General features: G+C 55.6%; 2 protein-coding genes across 4 annotated transcripts; both read left to right on the forward strand.

Annotated features, from left to right (window-relative positions):
• The first annotated feature begins 2612 nt into the window (after positions 1-2612).
• PACSIN3 (protein kinase C and casein kinase substrate in neurons 3) lies at positions 2613-6828 on the forward strand. Its single transcript, XM_084244085.1, has 9 exons — positions 2613-2681; positions 2795-2951; positions 3666-3901; positions 4015-4170; positions 4701-4876; positions 5007-5127; positions 5285-5421; positions 5828-5949; positions 6348-6828. Exons 1-9 carry the CDS (start codon positions 2628-2630, stop codon positions 6461-6463), a joined length of 1275 nt encoding a protein of 424 aa, XP_084100211.1. The 5' UTR covers positions 2613-2627; the 3' UTR covers positions 6464-6828.
• A 634-nt stretch (positions 6829-7462) lies between these two features.
• Positions 7463-16290, forward strand: ARFGAP2 (ARF GTPase activating protein 2; the record flags this gene model as incomplete). Of its 3 annotated transcripts, XM_084228932.1 has the most annotated exons (17): positions 7487-7558; positions 7729-7847; positions 8379-8451; positions 8938-9069; positions 9156-9236; positions 10042-10123; positions 10406-10462; positions 11110-11148; positions 11512-11564; positions 11946-12082; positions 12181-12312; positions 14108-14236; positions 14314-14448; positions 15333-15459; positions 15583-15676; positions 15800-15918; positions 16270-16290. In XM_084228932.1, the coding sequence occupies 17 exons, from the start codon at positions 7487-7489 to the stop codon at positions 16288-16290; spliced, it is 1602 nt and encodes a 533-aa protein (XP_084085058.1). The 3 variants fall into 3 exon arrangements, with proteins under 3 accessions (XP_084085060.1, XP_084085058.1, XP_084085059.1); XM_084228934.1 differs by lacking the exon at positions 11110-11148 and having other exon boundaries at positions 7463-7558; XM_084228933.1 differs by lacking the exons at positions 9156-9236; positions 11110-11148.
• Between the last annotated feature and the right edge of the window lie 1472 nt (positions 16291-17762).

Here is a 17762-nt window from a genome sequence, read left to right on the forward strand (position 1 = left end):
CCCGCGTCTGCTCCACCGGCTCCGGCTGGTGCGGTGCCTGGTCAGCAGGAGGGGCCCGGTCGAAGGGCGCCGTCCGCAAGGGTCGAGGCCAGAGACGGGCAGCCCCTGGGCTCCGAGGAGGCCCGGGGTTCGCAGTGCGTCATCGGGGGAGCAGGCACCTCAGCCGGCAGGTCGGGTTTCCAAAAGTGCCCCTTTGTTATGCCCCTCCCTGGCCCTGCCTCCTTCTCTTTCCCCGCGCCACCCCTCCCCCAGCCTCCGGGGCGCTCAGGCTGCTGGTTCCAGCCGCTCTAGCCCAGGTTTCCGCTCTAGACCAGTCGAAGCCCCCTCCTGTGCCTTCCAGTCCTAGGGCTGAGGGCCTCCCGGGAGTGGCTGCTGGGTGATGAGGCCCTGGGGAGCAGCCTGTGACTCAGGACCCAGGATGGGCAGGGCAGGATCACCATGCTTCCTCCCTGGGCATACCCCTAGCCGCTGGGAAGGGTGGGGGCAGCTTTGGGGGGTGGGGTGTTACCTATCAGCCTCAGGTGGGGAGCTTGGGCTCTTCCCTGAACCCCAGGACTCTCTCCCATGGATCAGGCAGCTAATGACCAGACCCTCCCAAACCCCAGATTTCTCTAGGCCCAATAGGTGCGGGCTCCCTGGTCTGAGAAATGTTCATCATCTGCTTTCTGAGCTCTTGCTTGTGACAATGTGTTCTGGGGAAGACTCTGGGTCTCAGCTGAGGTCAGGAGGTACAGGGTGCTGGCCCACCCCCACTACTAGGTCAAGTTGGGGTTGTGGGGCCTGGCTGTGCCTGGGGCTGGGGCAGTGTTTGCTCTGGGAAGCTGGAGGGAGCAGTGCCAGCCCTGCACACACAGCTTGCACTGTTCTGGGGCCAGAGAGAGGGACTGGGTGGGAGCTCTCTGGGGAGCTGGGAGCATGGAGGCTGGAGCAGGCAGGGGCCCAGGCCCTGTTGCTTGACGGGGACAGCTTTGGAGGCCCTGTGATTTACAGCTGCAGCTCTTTTTCTTTCCATCCGGTTGGCAAGTCCTTCTGAGCAAATGGGACAGATTCAAGAGGAAGCAAGGTGAAGAGCTGAGGGCTAGGGCGAGGCCAGCTGCCCTGCTCCTCTCTGTCCTGGCACCTCCACTGGCCTCCACAGGCCTGAGTTCTCCCTTAGCAGAGGGGTGGAAGCCCTCTCAGGCTAAGTGCTCTCACAGCTGTTGTAGACAGGGGCTTCCTGGTCTTCAGGTGGATGTCATTTTTCATCCAGCTATGAATTACTGACTCCAGTGCTCCGAGAAACACAAATTGGACTCCCAGGGAGTCCGATCAATAACTGGGGATAGTTTTGTCAGTCACAACCCCATGGGGTATGTCCCCTGACTGAGGGGTTACAAGGGGCTGTGGGAATGTGAACCCAGGAACGGAGGGGTAACTGTGGAGAAGATGCCCAATTTGAATCTGAAGGATGGGTAGGGGTTCATAAGTTTGGAGGGAACATTGTGACAGTCTGCTTTGGGGACAGCAGACACACATACTGTCTTCCTGGGCCTGGCAGCGTCCCTTGGGCATTTCCTTGTAGGGGCTTGAGTCAGTGCTGGGGAGGCAGAGACCCCTGTCAGGGGCCGGAGAGGCGTGGCCACTTGTCCTCTAGCCCCAGGTGGTGGCTCTGGCATTGGACTCCACCTTGCTCCTCCCTGGAGATTCTGCAGAACACTCTCAGAATGGGCTGAACACCTGTCTAACGTCCTCTGGCTACCCCATACTCAGCTTTTTGAGGGTGGGACTGAGTTGCTTGCCCCCTGGGACCAGAGTGGATGCCATGGAACAGGAAGACTGTCTCCTTGTGACTGCCAGGCCCCTCACGCTGTGTTCGTTGCCTGGTCTGAGCCTTACATCAGGCAGAAATAGAAGCCCACAGGGTGGGATTTCCATTTTAACAGGGCACTGCAGCTCCCTTAGGAGAGGCTGGTGAAAGGCATTAATTTGTTCAAGCTTCTTGGCCAAGATAGGACTCAGGCCTCCTGGCTCACAGTCTGCTCTTCCCAGTCTGGGGTGTGGCTGGTCACCCTTGGACTTGGCCTGGTCTGGTAAAGGGTCGCCTGTTCAAGGAAAGGCAACAGGGCCCTGTGTCGGGCAGGTGTCCTCTCGGCCAGTGGGGGTGTGGGGCCCTCTGCCCACCACCCACCCCCGCCTGCCATCTAATCCCTGCCCGGATCGTGTGACTCTCCTGGCATTCCCCTGGCTGGAATCCGCTGCTCTGACAGCAGTTGCTATATCGGGGGATATAGCTGGGCACCGCCCTGCACACCCGGGGCCCTCGCCCTTACCCCCTGCTTTGCTCTTGTTGGCTTCAAGGCAGAATCACAGTGGCAGCTTTGAGAGTTGGATGACCAGGTCCCTGAAGTGATCGCGAGGCTCCAGGTACTAGTGGGGAGGGGGGAGAGGCCATCCCTGCCCCTATCCTGGCCCAGCCTGCCAAGTCCTGGCTCTGATGCTTCCTGGGGTGGTGCTCATGGGGGTGGGGGCAAAGCCCAGGGATAAGAGAAGGTCTTTTCCTATTTCCCAAAGTGTATGTCCAGCTTCCCTGCTTACCCTTTGCCCTCCACAGCCCTAAATCTGCCACCATTCCGTGCTGCGGGGACACCATGGCTCCAGAGGAAGACGCTGGAGGGGAGGCCCTCGGGGGTAGTTTCTGGGAGGTGAGCAGCTGGATCCTAGATTTGGGGTAGCACCCTCTCTGTCCAGGGGAGGAGCCTAGCTGTCAGCCCCAGCCTTTTCCCTGGCGACACCCCCCTTCTTGTGCACACTCCAGGCTGGCAACTACAGGCGGACAGTGCAGCGGGTGGAGGACGGGCACCGGTTGTGTGGGGACCTGGTCAGCTGCTTCCAGGAACGAGCCCGCATAGAGAAGGCCTATGCCCAGCAGCTGGCCGAATGGGCCCGCAAGTGGAGGGGCACCGTGGAGAAGGGTGAGCCAGTGCTCGGGTCAAGTGGGGGAGCAGAGGGCTGCCAAGAGTGGGGAGACAGGCAGGGCAGCTACTTTTTGTACCTCATGTGGGAAGTGTGAGGCTTTGAGGTCTGCCTTTGTGGAATGAGGATTTTCCTGCTTATTCTCAAAGTCAGGCCCTAGAGTCTGCAAAGTGCAGTCAAGATGGGTTTTGATATTTCTAATAATTCTGTGATAGAGACAGTTCTCTCCTCCCCATTTTCAAGAGCAGAGGCTAGGAGTTCAGAGAGGCTAAGTGAATTGCCAGAAATCACACAGCTAAGAAGAGCTGAAGCTGGAGCCCAGGCCTTCTGGGTAGGATCTTTTCATGCTCACAAGCTGCCTTCCTTGAGGATGGACAATGGTTCCTCCCTCTGAGGCAATAGAGTTGTCGTGATTTACGTAACAGATTTGGGCTTGAACCTTAGCTGCACTCATAGCATTAATGCTTTGGGCAATTCACTTCATTTCTCAGGGCCTCTGTTTTTCCACCTGTTAAGTGTTGATCTGACCCTGTTTGCATGTGGTGGGTGAGGCAAGGCGCAGATTAGACATTCAGTAATCAGTGGCTGGTCATTGGTGTTCATCTTTGCACCCTCTCTCAGTGCATGGCACCCAGAGCAGCACCCAGTGAAAGGAGGCAGGCTCTCTTCCAGGGGTGTCTGGGGTCTGGCTCAAGTCCCACTGCTCCCCGCAGGCCCTCAGTATGGCACACTGGAGAAGGCCTGGCACGCCTTCTTCACTGCGGCAGAGCGGCTGAGCGCGCTACACCTAGAGGTGCGGGAGAAACTGCAGGGGCAGGACAGTGAGCGGGTGCGTGCCTGGCAGCGGGGTGCCTTCCACCGGCCAGTGCTGGGTGGCTTCCGCGAGAGCCGGGCCGCGGAGGACGGCTTTCGCAAGGCCCAGAAGCCCTGGCTCAAGAGGCTGAAGGAGGTGAGCCAGGGAGGGATGGGCAACAGAGGCAGGCCTCTTCCTGGGTCCGCCCGGGGCCTGGAGGGGGCCAGGGCATGGCATGCAGGGGTCAGAGCTGTCCCTGGGTGTGCCAGGTTGAGGCTTCCAAGAAGAGCTACCATGCAGCCCGGAAGGAGGAGAAGACTGCACAGACCCGGGAGAGCCACGCCAAGGCTGACAGCGCCGTCTCCCAGGAGCAGGTGCGCAAGCTGCAGGAGCGCGTGGATCGCTGCACCAAGGAGGCTGAGAAGGTACCGGCACAGGACCCCACGGCCCAGGGCGGGCCTTTCTGAATGTCTGTGCAGTCCCCAACCACACCCTTCCCACTCTAATCCTCACCTGCCACCCTCCCTCCAGATTGTCACTTAAAGGAGGAATCTGAGAAAAGATGATACTTTTCCCAGGAAAAGAAATGGTGTGGTTTCAGGCACTGGGATGATTTTTGCAGTGAGGAGAACTTCCCAGCCCCTTTCCTTTCACACCTGGGACCAGTCCTCAGTTGCCTGCTTAGCCTAAGCACCTTTTCTTCCATGCTCCCCTGAGTTGCTGCTCAGCTCGCACCTCCTTCAGGAAGCCTTCTGATTTCTCCCACTCTCCCCAAGGATGACCTTCTCATTCTCCACCAGACTCTTTTAGCTGCAGAGCCTCCCTTGTAGGTTGCAAGGGTCCTTGAGGGCAGGACCCAGCTCTTGGGACTGACTTACCCTGGTGTCAAACCCGCGGTGGCGGGTGTTCAGTAAATATTAGCGGAGTCCTAAATGGTCTTGCCTCTCCCTCCCAGGTGAAAACCCAATACGAGCAGACGCTGGCAGAGCTGCATCGCTACACCCCGCGCTACATGGAGGACATGGAACAGGCCTTTGAGACCTGCCAGGCTGCTGAGCGCCAGCGGCTTCTCTTCTTCAAGGATATGTTGCTCACCTTACATCAGCACCTTGACCTTTCCAGCAATGAGAGGTACGTACGGTCTGTGGAGCTCTGGGGTACTGGTGGGTTTCCTCCGCTATCCTAGGACTCTGGCTTGGCTGAAGGAGTTGGGAGGTGCACGCCAGGGCTGCCGGTCTCAGGGTTGTACCTTGGGCCACAGGTTCCTTGAACTCCACCGTGACCTGCATCAAGGCATTGAGGCAGCCAGTGACGAGGAGGATCTGCGCTGGTGGCGCAGCACCCACGGGCCGGGCATGGCCATGAACTGGCCACAGTTTGAGGTGTGTATTTTAGATTGGCTTGGGCTGGGAGGTGGGACCAAGTTGGGACCTCAAGAGGGAGGCGAGGCTTGGCATGAAGCAGGTGAAGCTGGTCTGGATGGCCCTGACTGCCATCACAGCCTGCAGCCCCGTGTGACCTGAAGCACTGTCCCCACAGGAGTGGTCCTTGGACACACAGAGGGCAATCAGCCGGAAGGAGAAGGGTGGCCGGAGTCCTGATGAGGTTACTCTGACCAGTATTGTGCCCACAAGAGATGGCACTGCACCCCCACCCCAGTCCCCGGGGTCCCCAAGGTGAGAAACCGGAACCTGGCTGTGGCAGCTCTGGCCTATCGCCTGCCCTCCTTTCCTCTGTCTCCTTTGCTTCATTTTCTTCACACCTAAAGTGGTTTGAAAATTGGTGCCAGGGACCTTAGGACCCACTGAGTCATTGCATTGACTCCAGCTTTCATGGTGGTTTAGATTTGCTAAGTTTTCCCAAGTTCTCTCTCTTCTACTGCTAATGTCAGCTCTGTGTGGCAGGAACTGTACTGAGCTCACCAGCATGTGCGGCAGCTGGCACACTAGAATCTTCTTCCACTCTTCCCCACCTGCCTCTCCCAGGGTTCATGCAGGGGTAAGCCCTTGCCCTGAGTCTTGGACTCTTGACTCAGGGTCCTCCCTGTGCCCTGATCTGTCCCCATTTGCCTCTCCTCTGCAGCAGTGGCCAGGATGAGGAATGGTCAGATGAGGAGAGTCCCCGGAAGGCTGCCACTGGGGTGCGGGTACGGGCACTCTATGACTACGCTGGCCAGGAAGCTGATGAGCTGAGCTTCCGAGCAGGTACTCTTGGGACCCCTTTTCTGTTCTTTCCAGGCTTCAGCCCCCTCCCCACCACACCACTGTAATAGCCCCTGCAGGGGTATGAAAAAGGGAAGCTGGACACCCAACTCCTCAAGGGCCAGTTCTCTGACTCTGTAAGGCTGCCCTGGGTCCTGACCCTTGGAGTCAGTGCCTACACTGAACCCTCCTGCCTCAGAGTCTGTCACCAGCTGGGGCCTGATTGCAGCATTCAGGGTCTGGGGTGCAGAGATTTACTGACTTTGACCTCCCTCTGCCCTGGCCATGTCTCTTCTCCTAGCTGAGGGCTATACTTTCCCTTCCCCCTCAGTCCTTGACCCAAATGCAGGAACAGGGGCTGGGCTAGGGCAATTGGCAGTGAGCAATACTACTTCCCCCAGGGGAGGAGCTGCTGAAGATGAGCGAGGAAGATGAGCAGGGCTGGTGCCAAGGCCAGCTGCAGAGTGGCCGTATAGGTCTGTACCCTGCCAATTACGTGGAGTGTGTGGGGGCCTGACCTGCCTTGGGAGCCCTTCTGCGACGTTTCTCCAAGCAGAGTCAGAATCCAGCTTCTCGTGCACAAGCCGGACATGAGGCCCTGAAACATCGTGCCCACCCGCCCCTCCCCCCATCCCTGAGGAGGGAGTTGGTCCTGGGACCCGGGGAGGGGAGGGGCCTGCCTCTAGGAAGGGACTGGTAGGGAAGGGCCAACCGAGGCTGAGGGCACTGTGGGGAAGTCAAAGTGACAGAAGGGTTCAGGGGTGCCTGGGTCTCCCTCAGGAGCCATGGACCCCATTACTGGTCTGTTTTGGGGGCTCCTGGGGGTGTGTTTGGGGTGAGTATAGTTCTGGGCTAATGGCACCCTTTTTTGTGGCTTGTTCTAGTGTGTATTAAACTTGGAGGGGGAAAAAACCAAAACAGCCTCGAGGCTTGTGTGCATTTTTTTCTCTCGTCCACGCTGACCAGGCCTCCGGCGGGTATCTGGAGAGCGGCACCGAGGGGCGGTTCTTGGGCCTAGAATGTATCATGGGGACGGGGATCGAGCCAGGGTTCGTCATCTTGAGCCTTGCTCGGGAACCTGGGGGCCCTAGCCCGGGATGGACGGCTCTGGAGAGGGGACTTGGTCGCAGCCGGCTGAGGCCGGGTGCTGAGGGCCCGGCGGGACCGTGAGCCCTCGAGAGAATCGTCGCTCACCCATCCAGCACCAGCCGGCGCCTTCAGGGCCGGGCTCCGCCCTCGGGGCCAGCGGGCGGCGGCGGGCCGGGGAGGTTTGGGCCAGCCCGCGAGCCGTCGCTCCGCCCTGGCTCCGGATTGGCCGCGGCGCGGGGCGGCGTGGTTCTGGCGCCCATTGTGGGGTCGGGGGCGGCTGGCGTCACGGCTCGCGTTGCGCCGGCCCCTCATTGGCCCAGAGCGGGACGGCTCGCCCCACCCCTCGGCCGCAAGGGCACGGCCGAGGCCGACTCGGCGACCCCGCCCCCCGGCCCGGGATTGGCCCTCGACGGGATCCGTCGGGCGCGGTGGCGTCTGGGAAGGAGAGAAAATGGCGGCGGAGCCGAGCAAGACCGAGATCCAGACTCTTTTTAAGAGGCTTCGCGCAATTCCAACCAACAAAGTGCGTGAGCGGGAGGCGCGCGGGGTGTGGCGCTGGCCGCGAGGGACTCCCCAGACTCCCTCGGGGCCTGAGGGAGGGAGAGGGACGGACATGGGCTGTTTTCCTGGGGTGTCAGCGTCCAGCCTCGGCTCGAGGCCCCTGACCATTCGCTCGTCGCCTCCTCCACCCAGGCCTGCTTCGACTGCGGCGCCAAGAATCCGAGCTGGGCCAGCATCACATACGGTGTTTTCTTGTGCATTGACTGCTCCGGCGTGCACCGCTCCCTGGGCGTGCATCTCAGCTTCATCAGGTGTGGTCTCCGCGTCTGCGGCGCTTCTGCCTGGCCGGCCGGGGCTGTGTGCCCAGCAGGGGAGAGAGAGGCTGCCTCGACTTGGGCCGCTCAGAATCCGGTGTTCCGAAATCTCCGGGTCGGGGATCTGGGAGCCTTTGGTGGGCTCTTGCCACATAGGCGGTTTATCTCTGCATCTGGGTCAAATTTGACTGAGCTTTTAGTTTGGGGAAAAGTTAGCCGCATTGACCTTGTTGGTATATTGTCTAGTAGATCTGAATTGATACCTTGGCCATCCTTAAGGAGAAAGTCAAAACCAAGTTTTGAGTGCCTGAGAAGTCTATCTCCTTAGATGGAAAAGAATTAAGTACTCTTTAGAGTAGATGAGTGAAGAGCAAAGCTTTCATGAACAGGATAGAGGAGGAAATAGATGGTGACTGATTAATGATTCCCGGTGCCTGCTGCAGCCCGAGGCTAAATGACAGGTGTGGGTCTGCCAGGGAAGCGTCTACTGGTATCTGCTGGTGGATGACATGCAGCCCTTGCCCACAGGTCCACAGAGTTGGATTCCAACTGGAACTGGTTCCAGCTGAGGTGTATGCAGGTCGGCGGGAATGCCAATGCGGTAAAGCTCCTTACTACCATCTTCCCTGTCCCCATTTTTCTGTCTGGGTAGTAACTTTACAATGACTTCCTTGAAGCCCCTCTCTTTTTCTTGATTCAAACTATCCAGCACTATACCATTTGCTAAAACTTGGAAATTAGTCACTGTATTTCTCAAAGGGGCTTCATAATCAAACTGTACTGGATATACGTTCTTGGAGAAAGGCTAAGGGAGCTGGGGCCTCCGTAATCATCCAGGTCTTGGCCTGGATGAAGGATGGGCAGAGTGGGGATTGCATGCTGCCCTAAGAGGGCTGGACTTCAGTCAGTCACTGCGATGGGTGGGAGGCTGTGGTTATTGTGGGAATTTCTGAGGCAGTTGACGTCTATGGCTCACTGCTGGTGTCACCAGAGTGTCGATCTTGTATAATAAGCAGGCTGTTTTAAATGGGCGTGTCTCTTTCGCTCTGGGGAGAATCACCTGTAGCCATCACTTTTTGCTCTCCAGACGGCTTTCTTTCGCCAACATGGATGCACGACCAACGATGCCAATACCAAATATAATAGCCGGGCTGCCCAGATGTACAGGGAAAAGATCCGGCAGCTGGGGAGTGCGGCCTTGGCTAGGCATGGCACCGATGTAAGTGCCTCTTCCTGGGACTGTGGGGGAGGGGTGTGGGAGTATTCAGAGTCCTGGGTTTCAGAGGTGTCTTCTTTCCCTCGTAGCTTTGGATAGACAATATGAATAGTGGCCCCAGCCACTCCCCGGAGAAGAAGGACTCTGACTTCTTCATGGAACACACTCAAGTGAGTGTCCCCAGGGACTGTATTCTGACGAGTAGTTTACTTATCAAGGCTGGGGTCTTCTGCCATCACAGCATGGATTCCATTCGCCTTGGTGTGATACTTCAGGCAGGGAATGTCTGGGTCACACTACTGGGTTGACCCAGCTGTTTCTTCTTTGGGTGAGTTGGGGGTGCAGTGTGGCTCTCCTTAGGAACAGACCCCTATAATCTGGGATGATAGGGAGACACTTCTTGAGGAGATGTCAGAGCCCCAAACAACTTTTGTCAGTATTCTTCCCTATAAGGGAGGTACTGTGGTTGGGGACAATGAAAGACCCCCCCTTCCCCAGCAACCCACCAGGGGAGGAGCTTTTCTTTGTTGGCACTGGTCTTGAAGGCAAGCTCTCAGTTTGAATTCTTCCTCCTCTACTAGCACTCCTATGATAGTGGTTAATTTCACCTAACCTGTCAAACCTCAGTTTCCAAAATGGAGATATATTTACGTTGTATGGTTTGTTGTGGTTCGTTAAATGTTTTCTATATGTGAATATCCCTTAGATTTTTGCCTGGCATGCACTAAGTGCCAAGTAGTTGTTATTAAACTATGGGATGAGTTCTGACTCTTAAGTAAATAGTGGAGGGGGTGGAGGCAGTTGCTAGTTCCTGCTTCTTATTTCCATAGTAAGTAGTAACTGTATTTTTATTTACTAATCTCCAGTTTCCTTTCTTATGGGCTTGGAGTAGATCCTTGTACTCACAAGGTACTGGGTCCTGCTTACCAGCAGGAGTGACTCATCGAGACTTCTGTGACCTGGCTTCCTTTTCAGCCCCCTGCCTGGAATGCACCGGCCACCGACCCGGCAGAGAACCAGCAGCCTGCCTGGTGTGCGGAGAGCAGTGGCTTTGCACGTGAGTTCAGCACAGATTCCAACCAAGTGCCTATTCCTGGTAAAGGACTTAGAACACAATATTGGACACCTGGTCAAGGGGATGGAAATGGGGGTCTGAGTCTCTGGGTGGGTTGGGATTGATTTCCTCCTATGGAGGATGTGAGCCATTTCCTTTTATCTTTTGGTGGCCACAGCAAGCTAAGGAAAGTCAGTGCCTCCTATTCTTGTGCCATCACCTACCTTAGGGAAGTTTACAGGAAACTTTAAGCCATATACTTAACTCCCACTGTTGCATCCACAGAGCCGGAGCATGGCCCCAACACGGACCTGCTTGGCACCTCACCCAAAGCTTCTCTGGGTTAGTATGCCAGCTAGGGTGTGGGGTGACTGGGTGAGCCTCAGGTCTCTTTTCAGATCTGCTGTCTGGTCATGTGGACTGAGCAGGAGACTGAGGATCTGACTTTCTGGGATGGGGCTTGAAATCCAGCTGCAATGTTGATTGCAGGGATTTCAGAGCCAGGCCCTTGGAATCAGTGAACCTGGGGGGTGGGGGCTGTGCATGGGTTGGGATCTGCTTCGGGACTGGGGCTGGTCAGAGTGTGGAGAGGTCAGCATGACACTGGACACCTAATGCTTGGGTCTGAGATAGGATGGGCCTATCTGGTCTTCTTCCTCAGATGAAGAACAGCTCGGAGCTGCTGCTGGCTAGAGGTGACATTCTTCTTTTTGACCCAGTCCCTGGTCTGTTCTTCAGCTCTTTTCTGCTCTTCCTTAGTGTCCGTCAGAGTTGGTTCAGGGTAACAATCCATTGCTGACCTTGGTGTATTCTATTGATCCTTGGCAGTTAGGGCAGAAAGCCAGCAAAAACCCACTCTATCAGAGGGCTGGTGTGGCCTGGTCTAAAGGAGGGCTCTCGAGCAGCCTCTGGGGACAACTCTGGACTTGGGAGTGATAGGGAAGCTCTGTGGTCAGCCCTCTGTTAGCCTTAAGTCTCTTTCTCTCCAGAGTCCATGTGTCTGTCTACAGGGGCCCTTCCTGTCAGAGGTAACCAACAGCTGCTTGGGGAGCCTGGCCCCTTGCACGCCAACTCCCTGCTGTAGGAGCTGAGGCTGGTGTTTGGCATCTGCCCTCTGCTAGCAGTCTTTGTGTTGTTTTAGGGCATTTGACTCTCTCTGGTGCTTCAGGCCTTGGTTCTTGTCTCAGTTTGCTGGGAGTCAGTATCTGCCCCAGCCTTGTCTGTCTTTGGCTTGGACTGTCCTGGACGCCATTGGTTGGAACTGATGGTGGCAGCTTTGCCTTCCCCTGCCTGAAGCTGTTCTTTTTAGAAGCTCTTGCCAGGAAGCTGCATGGTGTGGACCGAGCTGCTGCCTCAAGTTCCCTTTTGTGACCATTCTCTTTGTCACACAGAACTGAAAACCTCCCTCATTGGCAAGAAGAAGCCAGGAGCAGCTAAAAAAGGGGTAGGTGGGGAGAGGCAGCTTGGTGGAGTGGGTTGGAGATACGACCTAGGCAGAGGTACTTGACTTTTCTGAATCTTCCCTGTGGAAGGGCTGAAGGGTGCCCACTTCAGGGCCTCCTGGGAGAGTGGGGGGAGATGGTACACACCTAGTGCTTACCTTGTCCTGGGCCCTGTCAGCATCAGGAGTGTTGTCAGGCTGTGAGGCCTCCCCTGGGGTTGCCCAGCTCCAGCAGAACCTCTGCTCTCCCTTTCCACCCTGTTGACTGGGTTCAGAGTTTTTACCCTAAACTTGAGGAAGGAACCCTTTAGGGTTTTGGTTAGAGTACCCATGCCTGGGAGGGATCAGAGGGTTTGGGTTGGCAGCGTCCCCATCTTTTCCCAGTTGGGTGCCAAGAAAGGCCTAGGGGCCCAGAAGGTGAGCAGCCAGAGTTTCAGCGAGATTGAGCGGCAGGCTCAGGTAGCGGAGAAGCTCCGTGAGCAGCAGGCAGCTGATGCCAAGAAGCAGGCAGAAGAGTCCATGTGAGTGTCTGCCCGAGGAGCCCCAGCTCCTGTGGGTTGGGTGGGAAGTGAGATGGGTCAGGTGGTTGCTGGCCTCTGACACCCTTGTTCCCTCCCAGGGTTGCCTCCATGCGCCTGGCCTACCAGGAGCTCCAGATTGACCGGAAGAAGGAGGAGAAGAAGCTACAGAATCTAGAAGGGAAGAAGCGAGAACAGGCAGAGAGGTTGGGCATGGGCTTGGTGTCCCGAAGGTGAGGCTCAGCTCTGGAGTGTGGCAGTGAACCATTGCAGGTTCACCTCAGCAGTTTGGGGTTCTAGACTTAGGCTTCCTCTGAGGCTTTGCTTACAGTGCTTGGCACACAATGCCTTGTTCACTGAGTATTTGTGAATGAATGAAGCACAGGATCAGAAACTTGTCCCACATGTCCAGGAGACTAGATGGTGTGTCTGAATGGGAAAAGGCTCTGGATGGTGCCCGGTGAAGGAGAACCCAGTTTCACTCCAGGGTTCTTCTTGGCCAGCGACTGAGCTGTGGTGCTTCATAGGGTGGGATAGTGCTTTATTTTCAAGATACTGAGAATTGCAGGATTTCTAGCCTTCCTGCCCCTGTCCATCAGTGCCACTTACGCTGCTGCCCACCGGTGGACCCAAATACCCCGTGTTCAAAAACCCTTTGTTCAGGCAGTATCTTTCCTCTTTCAGGATCACTGGGTTTGTGTTATGGTTTTCTTAAACAATAACAAGAGTGCAAATCAGTTCTCTTAACGCATTTTGTTTTCCCTGCACTCAGAGTTAACATCTAGAGATTTTTAATCTCTTAAATGCTGGAATACCGGACAGTACTAGGGGAAGCCATTCTGGCCACAGTCCGCTTGTGCTGGGTGGAAGCTGCTCTTTTGGGGGGATGTGAGGTCCGCCATTGACCTTCTGTACTGAGCACGGCAGGCCTGTGCAGCAGGTGCTTTACAGAGGAGGAATTTGAGATGTACAGCAATTAAGCAACTTATTTCAAGCCCACAAATCTACTAATTGGCAGAACTAGATTTTGAACATAAAACTGCTTGATTCCCAACTCAGTATCTTTAGCAACTATGCTTTACTTCTCTGGGAGATGAGGCTGGGGATTTCAGTCTCTCAAAATGTGCCAGTTGGGTTTAATTTAATTACTCCCTTTCAGTCTGTATGATATTAATGTGACCCACGGCTAATCAGGGAAATACAAAATTTAATTCCAAAAAGACTTGAGGTCTCCTCCCCACTGTTGTGGTCATATAAGAGTTACTGGTTTTAAGGGTCTGAACAGTTTTTCAGCTGTTTCCCACCCCCCCTTTTTTTTTAAACAGTATAATAGAATCTCTCATTTACCCCAGCCCAGTCCATCTAAAGCCCTATTGCAAGGTGTCACTTCTTGGCGTTCTGCCAGCTAACAGCTGTAGCTATTCCTAACGAAGATTATTTACGTGAAATTAATCCTTTAACTACCTCTGTGAAGCAGGACACAGGCTGGGTTAGTTCTGCCTGCTCAGGTCAGTGCCCCCATTGGGAAACCAGGCAGCAAATCCATTTCTTGGTGCATAAAGTCAAAGACTGCTTTAGAACACTTTTTTCTTCATTTAAAAAAAAAAAAATCAAGAACTCCTTTGATTTCATTAGGCTCATTTCGCTGGTCCTTCGGACATTTTCATTTTTGCTTTTTTGTGTGTCCGTATCCTCAGTGAAGGATCTGATTCTTGGTGCAGCCGGTCTGTGTTTTTAAGCAGTTACTGGATCTATGCACTTTATCATTTGGTGCACATTTTGATTAAATTATAACGGTGGCAGTCATTTGCTATGGAACCCTACTTTGAGAAACCAAAGCTGATGTGGAAGGGAGGGTGTGCTGTCTACCTCACCACCGTGCCCAGCTCTCGCTGTGAGGTCTGCTCCGCCCTAGGCAGACTGGGGGTGCCCAGTGAAGGAGAACCCAGCTTTGTGCCAGAGTTCTTCTCACTTGGCGATGCTAATGCTCACCAGATTCTCAGGCCCCGGCTCTGCTTCTTCCCATAGCTCCGTCTCCCACTCTGTGCTGTCTGAGATGCAAATGATTGAGCAGGAAACCCCCGTGAGTGCAAAATCCTCCCGCTCGCAGCTCGACTTGTTTGACGACGTTGGTACTTTCGCCTCCGGACCCCCAAAGTAAGGCTGCTGTTGGGCCTCCGACCTGGCCGTGCGGTTCTCAGCAGGCGCTCTCAGCCACTCTCCTGTCTCCTTAGGTACAAGGACAACCCCTTTTCCTTGGGGGAAAGTTTTGGTTCTCACTGGGATACCGACCCTACCTGGGGCATGGACAGGATGGAGGATAAGGAGCCAGAAGTGACCATCTCCAGCATCCGGCCCATTTCAGAGAGGTACGGTGGCCGGGGCAGCAGTACTGCCCATGTGGTAGCCTTGGGAATGTGCGGGTGAGTCCTTCACATGGGGCTGGTGCAACTGAGAAAGCACATGTTATTTTTTACTGAATTTTAATACATTTAAATCGCTTCCTATAGCTAGTGGCTACCAGGTTGGATAGTGGAAGAATCTAGCTTTGGTTTGAGCTGTGCTTTATGCCTCAGAGAAGCCGTAGCAGCCTCTTGCTTGCGATCTGTTTCTGGCAGGAGGGCTCTGACTTTATGTTTCACTCCTCCCCAAGCTTGTGTGTCTCTGGCCTTCATCTCAGTTATGTTTTTAAAAGCTTATTCTATCTCGGTCTGGGCAATGTTTAATTGATAAATTATTTGAGACTCGTTCTTTCATAAAGTGGAGACATAAGTAATAACTTCACAGGGTTGCCAGCAGGGTTAAGTGTGCTGAAACTTACAAACACCCAGCTCAGGGTAGGTATCAGTACTGTTTAGGAGTAACCATGTACTTTTTCATCCACACTGGGATGCTTCTGAGGGTAGAAGGGATAATTATTAATAATAATGCCAGGAGAGTAGAGGTAAACCCAGGCCAACCAAGACACAGGGTCGCCCTAGTGTTAATGCCAGTGGTAACTCAGAGTAGAGCAGCAGTGGTGATGTCACGATGTGCTAGGCCTTGAGGCACTAGTGGTTTGGGGTGGAGGCTAGGCCTCTCCAAACTGGAGGGGACAGAAGCTCTCTCTGCCTTGGTTTCAGTGTGGAGAAGGGAGAGGGAACCACAGCCAGAGACGCTGTGGCGAGCCGTCCCCAGAAGGCTGATAATGCTTCTGTCAGCCTCTGATGGAGACGAGAAGAGTCAGAGATGTTGTTCCACATCCACCCCTCAGAGTCACAAATCGGAGAGAGGTAGAGAGCCGGAGCTCAGGCCTCGAGTCCAGTGAAACCCGTCAGAAATTTGCAGGCGCCAGAGCCATCTCATCTGACATGTTCTTTGGGCGGGAGGTGGATGCTGAGGTAAGTAGAGTTGTCCATGCTGAGGCTGGAGCTTCCACCCAGCCATGGCCTTGGGCTCTAGCATCAGGGTGGCTTGGCCTGAGGTCTTGATCAAAAGATGCCCAGGCCTGACTTTCTTCACAGTATGAAGCCAGATCTCGGCTACAGCAGCTCTCTGGCAGCAGTGCCATCAGCTCTTCAGACCTCTTTGGGGACATGGATGGAGCTCACGGAGCAGGTGGGGTCCCAGTGGTGTGGCAGATGCCATGTGAGGCCCGTGAGCAGAGTTGAAGGGCCCTGTGGACCGGGAGAAGGGAGGCTCCCTGCTGGACTCTGAGTCACCCCTCCCCTTGCTTTACAGGAAGCGTATCTCTGGGGAATGTGCTCCCCACGGCTGACATTGCCCAGTTCAAGCAGGGTGTCAAGTCTGTGGCTGGGAAGATGGCTGTGCTGGCCAATGGTGTGATGAATTCTTTGCAGGTGAGGCTGTGGCTCTTGGCCTGCGACGGGAGGGGCCTAAGAATAATTATGGAGTATGACCTTGACCACATCCCGAAACTACTCCTGGTGGCTCCCGCAGGCCATGAGAGAGCACTCTTCTGCGGGGGGAAAGCTCTGTTTCTGGTCGGCAGCCTCTGCCTTTGAGTTGAGCAGGGCTGGCCTCTCCCTCTGGCACTGTGTGTCTGTACCGAATTCCCCGTCCTGTTCTCCACCCTGTTCCAGGGTCACAGTAAGGTAGAGAATACACTCTGCGGGCGCCCCGCACATGTTTGGGGAGGGCATGCACTGGGAAACACTGCTCTTAGACTCTCTTTCTCTCCCCATCCCCAGGATCGCTATGGTTCCTACTGATCGAGCTCCGTGGTTCAGGCACGTGGTGGTGATGGCAGCAAGAACCCCATGAGCCCGGGCCAGGGATGCTTGCCTTGCAGAAGCTGGGGAGGAATTGTTACTGTCTGTGTGGTGTGCGAGTGGGGTGGCCTTTGAGGATCTGGGGTGAGGGGATGCACGGGACTAACCCTTGTCCTCTGCCTATAGAGTGAACCATTGATTCTCCTCCCTGTACCCCTCAGCCCCACCCTCCATCCCCTGCGTTCTAGATTATCGTCCTTCCAGTTCTGCCCCCCAAAGCTGCTGCTTACTTGTCCTGCCACACTGGGAGGGCGGGTGGGCGGGTATTCTCTCACCATGGCTTATTCCAGGTCCGGCCCTTCCTCAAGCAGGGAAAGTGAAAAGTGTAAGGCTCGGGGATCCTTCCAGGGGGCTTGAGGGCTTGGCCCTGTCCTCTGGAACCGGTGGGGAGGTCTAGAAGGAGTTCTGCTGGAGTCCCGCCCCCAGAGTGGGGGAGGACTTTGGATCTGCTGCTGCTGCTGCTGCTGCTCCCGTGGTCTGTTGCGGCTCCAGGAGAGGACAGGGGAGGGGACGGACCTTCATCTGGGTCTTTCTAAGGGCTAGAATCTTCACCTGGTACCTAAAGGTTTCATTTGTGATCAGACCGGAGGCCCGAGTGATCTTCTCCTGCCTCCGTGCCCCTTTTTTCAGTGATTGCTTGGAGGAGAGCATCTCCTGGGTATCTGTCCTTCCATGCCATCCACTGTGGCCCCAGAACGCACTGTCCTGTCTTCCCCTGCTTAGTGGCCGTTGTGGGTCTCATCTGGCCCATGCCCTGTGCTGGGTGCTACGAGCATCATGCTGGCTAAGGAAGCATAGGATATGAGGGACAGAAGCAGGCTCCAGAGGCTCAGCTTTCATCATCCTGGGTTTAGAGGGGCCTGGACATCTCCTCACTCATGAGAGCTTGAGGGTCACACACTGTGCCATCTTGCCCTGCCCGGCTGGCAGTCTGGCCCACCTGTGGGATGTGGGTTGGGCTCCCAGCCAACACAAACCACTCTTCCCACACCCCCTCCCCTAAAGGGACATGACTTCTGGACTGTTTGTATTGAAACAAAGTGGTGTCAAATAAAGCTCCGACAGGGCATGGGACCCTGTTGGTTTGAATGAAGCAGTGTCCGCTCGGGTCCTGCCTCCCTGTCCAGTGCAGGCCCCTTGCCTCTCTCTCTGGGCTCCCACTGATACGGGTAGGGCTTCAGTGCTGACGTGGAGGGCACTCTTTCCAGGGCCTCCAGCTTGTCTCTTCTCTGAAAACCAAGGGCCCCTGGCTCCTCGGCCCTGTGCTGCCGCGAGGTCCAATGCAGCCTCGACCTCACCACCCTGTTGCACGCGGAGGAAAGAGCTGGTATTAGTTGGCCCTTGAATTCATCCACTGAGCTGTGTGGCTGCAGGCAGGCCGCAACCACAGCAGCCCTGCACCTCATCCCCCC

This window comes from Talpa europaea (genome assembly GCF_964194135.1).
Source record: "Talpa europaea genome assembly, chromosome: 1".
Lineage (NCBI taxonomy): Eukaryota > Metazoa > Chordata > Mammalia > Eulipotyphla > Talpidae > Talpa > Talpa europaea.

What these genes read in the sequence shown, in the direction of transcription:
- PACSIN3 (XM_084244085.1), top strand. Translation starts at nt 2,628, where the DNA reads ATGGCTCCAGAGGAAGACGCTGGAGGGGAGGCCCTCGGGGGTAGTTTC. An exon ending in TCGGGGGTAGTTTCTGGGAG is followed by an intron (nt 2,682 to 2,794) that starts GTGAGCAGCTGG and finishes TGCACACTCCAG; the next exon opens with GCTGGCAACTACAGGCGGAC. An exon ending in GGCTCAAGAGGCTGAAGGAG is followed by an intron (nt 3,902 to 4,014) that starts GTGAGCCAGGGA and finishes TGGGTGTGCCAG; the next exon opens with GTTGAGGCTTCCAAGAAGAG.